Source organism: Passer montanus, unplaced genomic scaffold (assembly GCF_014805655.1).
Source record: "Passer montanus isolate IOZ18808 unplaced genomic scaffold, ASM1480565v1 scaffold1054, whole genome shotgun sequence".
Lineage (NCBI taxonomy): Eukaryota > Metazoa > Chordata > Aves > Passeriformes > Passeridae > Passer > Passer montanus.
The window spans coordinates 3,483-6,310 of record NW_024357104.1 but is presented as its reverse complement, the minus strand read 5'-3'; the positions used below and the strand labels follow the sequence as shown (position 1 = coordinate 6,310).

General features: G+C 62.3%; 1 protein-coding gene across 1 annotated transcript in view; it reads left to right on the top strand.

The window, feature by feature from the left end:
- Nucleotides 1–795: 795 nt before the first annotated feature.
- Nucleotides 796–2,828, top strand: part of LOC120507177 (neuroligin-2-like) — a gene marked incomplete at its 3' end in the record, with an annotated part of 5,510 nt that continues 3,477 nt past the window's right edge. Inside the window, exons 1-2 of the mRNA XM_039719528.1 lie at nucleotides 796–964; nucleotides 1,078–1,521. Of these exons, the coding sequence (XP_039575462.1) occupies nucleotides 796–964; nucleotides 1,078–1,521 (613 nt within the window). The remainder of the gene's footprint in view (nucleotides 965–1,077; nucleotides 1,522–2,828) is intronic.

Here is a 2,828-nt window from a genome sequence, read left to right as displayed (position 1 = left end):
CACGATGTCCCCACGATGTCCCCAACGTCCCCGTGGTGTCCCCGATGGTTTGTCCACGGCGTCCCCAATGTCCTTGTGGTGTCCCCCACATCCCCAAAGTGTCCCCAACACCCCTGGTGGTGTCCCCAACCTCCCTACTGGTGTCCCTGTGGTGTCCCCCTGGTGTCCCCAACATCCTTGTGGTGTCCCCATGATGTCCCCACGATGTCCCCGGTGTCCCCAACGTGCCCGTGGTGTCCCCCAGTGTCCCCAACATCCCCAGTGTCCCCAACATCCCCTGGTTGTGTCCCCAGTACCCCTGGCAGTGTCCCCAATGTCCTTGGTGGTGTCCCCCCAATGTCCCCACGGTGTCCCCAATGTCCCCCTGATGTCCCCAGCATGCCCCGGGTGTCCCCAACGTGCCCGTGGTGTCCCCACGATGTCCCTGTGATGTCCCCAACACCCCTGGTGGTGTCCCCAACCTCCCTACTGGTGTCCCTGTGGTGTCCCCCTGGTGTCCCCAACATCCTTGTGGTGTCCCCATGATGTCCCCACGATGTCCCTGTGATGTCCCCAACACCCCTGGTGGTGTCCCCAATATCCCCACGGTGTCCCCAATGTCCCCCTGATGTCCCCAGCATGCCCCGGGTGTCCCCAACGTGCCCGTGGTGTCCCCACGATGTCCCTGTGATGTCCCCAACACCCCTGGTGGTGTCCCCAATATCCCCACGGTGTCCCCAACGTCCCTGCCAGTGTCCCCACGGTGTCCCCGCGGTGTCCCCAACGTGCCCTGGGTGTCCCCACGATGTCCCCACGATGTCCCCGGTGTCCCCAGGCTTCCTGAGCACGGGGGACCAGGCGGCCAAGGGCAACTACGGGCTGCTGGACCAGATCCAGGCGCTGCGGTGGCTGCACGAGAACGTCGGCCACTTCGGGGGCGACCCCCAGCGCATCACCATCTTCGGCTCCGGCGGGTGTCCCCAACGTGCCCGTGGTGTCCCCACGATGTCCCTGTGATGTCCCCAACACCCCTGGTGGTGTCCCCAACGTCCCCTGGGTGTCCCCACGATGTCCCCACGATGTCCCCGATGTCCCCAGGCTTCCTGAGCACGGGGGACCAGGCGGCCAAGGGCAACTACGGGCTGCTGGACCAGATCCAGGCGCTGCGGTGGCTGCACGAGAACGTCGGCCACTTCGGGGGCGACCCCCAGCGCATCACCATCTTCGGCTCCGGCGCCGGCGCCGCCTGCGTCAGCCTCCTCATCCTCTCCCACCACTCCGAAGGTACCGAATCTGCCCCAAAAATCACCCTGGTGGCCCCCAAAATCATCCACGGGGTGGAAATCCCACCCCCAGGCTTCCTGAGCACGGGGGACCAGGCGGCCAAGGGCAACTACGGGCTGCTGGACCAGATCCAGGCGCTGCGGTGGCTGCACGAGAACGTCGGCCACTTCGGGGGCGACCCCCAGCGCATCACCATCTTCGGCTCCGGCGCCGGCGCCGCCTGCGTCAGCCTCCTCATCCTCTCCCACCACTCCGAAGGTACCGAATCTGCCCCAAAAATCACCCTGGTGGCCCCAAAAATCATCCCCGGGGTGGAAATCCCACAGGAACAGCCCCAAAAAATCATCCCAGAACGGCCCCAAACCCACCAGGAACTGCCCCAAAAAATCATCCCAAAATGGCCCCAAAATTCACCCCTGCGTCAGCCTCCTCATCCTCTCCCACCACTCCGAAGGTACCGAATCTGCCGGGAACCGCCCCAAAATTCATCCCTGGGGTGGAAATCCCAAAGGAACGTCCCTAAAATTCAACCCAGGAGTGAAAATCCCAAAGTAACAACCCCAAAATTCATCCCAGAATGGCCCCAAACCCACCAGGAACAGCCCCAAAAATCACCCTGGTGGCCCCAAAAATCATCCCCGGGGTGGAAATCCCAAAGGAACGGCCCCAAAAATTGACCCAAAATGGCCCCAAAAATCATCCCTGCGTCAGCCTCCTCATCCTCTCCCACCACTCCGAAGGTACCGAATCTGCCCCAAAAATCCCAAAGGAACGGCCCCAAACCCACCAGGAACTGCCCCAAAAATCCACCCAAAATGGCCCCAAAAATCATCCCTGCGTCAGCCTCCTCATCCTCTCCCACCACTCCGAAGGTACCAGAAACTGCCCCAAAAATCACCCAGAACGGCCCCAAAAATCATCCCCTGGGTGGAAATCCCAAAGGAACGGCCCCAAAAATTGACCCAAAATGGCCCCAAAAATCATCCCTGCGTCAGCCTCCTCATCCTCTCCCACCACTCCGAAGGTACCGAATCTGCCGGGAACCGCCCCAGAAATCACCCAGAATGGCCCCAAAGTCAACCCCGGGGTGGAAATCCCAAAGGAACAGCCCCAAAAATCAACCCCGGGGTGGAAATCCCGAAGTAACAACCCCAAAATCCATCCCAGAATGGCCCCAAACCCACCAGGAACAGCCCCAAAAATCACAATGGTGGCCCCAAAAATCATCCCCGGGGTGGAAATCCCAAAGGAACGGCCCCAAAAATTCACCCTGATGGCCCCAAACCCTGATGAGACCCCATCCCCACGTCCCCCCTGACCCCAAACCTTCATCCCCGTGACCTCAAACCTTGGTGAGACCCCGTCCCCATCACCCCACACCCTGGTGAGACCCCCTCCCTGCGCCCCCCTGACCCCAAACCCTGGGGAGACCCCACCCCCCTGTTGGTGAGACCCCGTCCCCATCACCCCACACCCTGGTGAGACCCCCTCCCTGCGCCCCCCCGACCCCAAACCCTGGTGAGACCCCACCCCCCTGACCCCCAACCTTGCTGGGACCCCCCCCC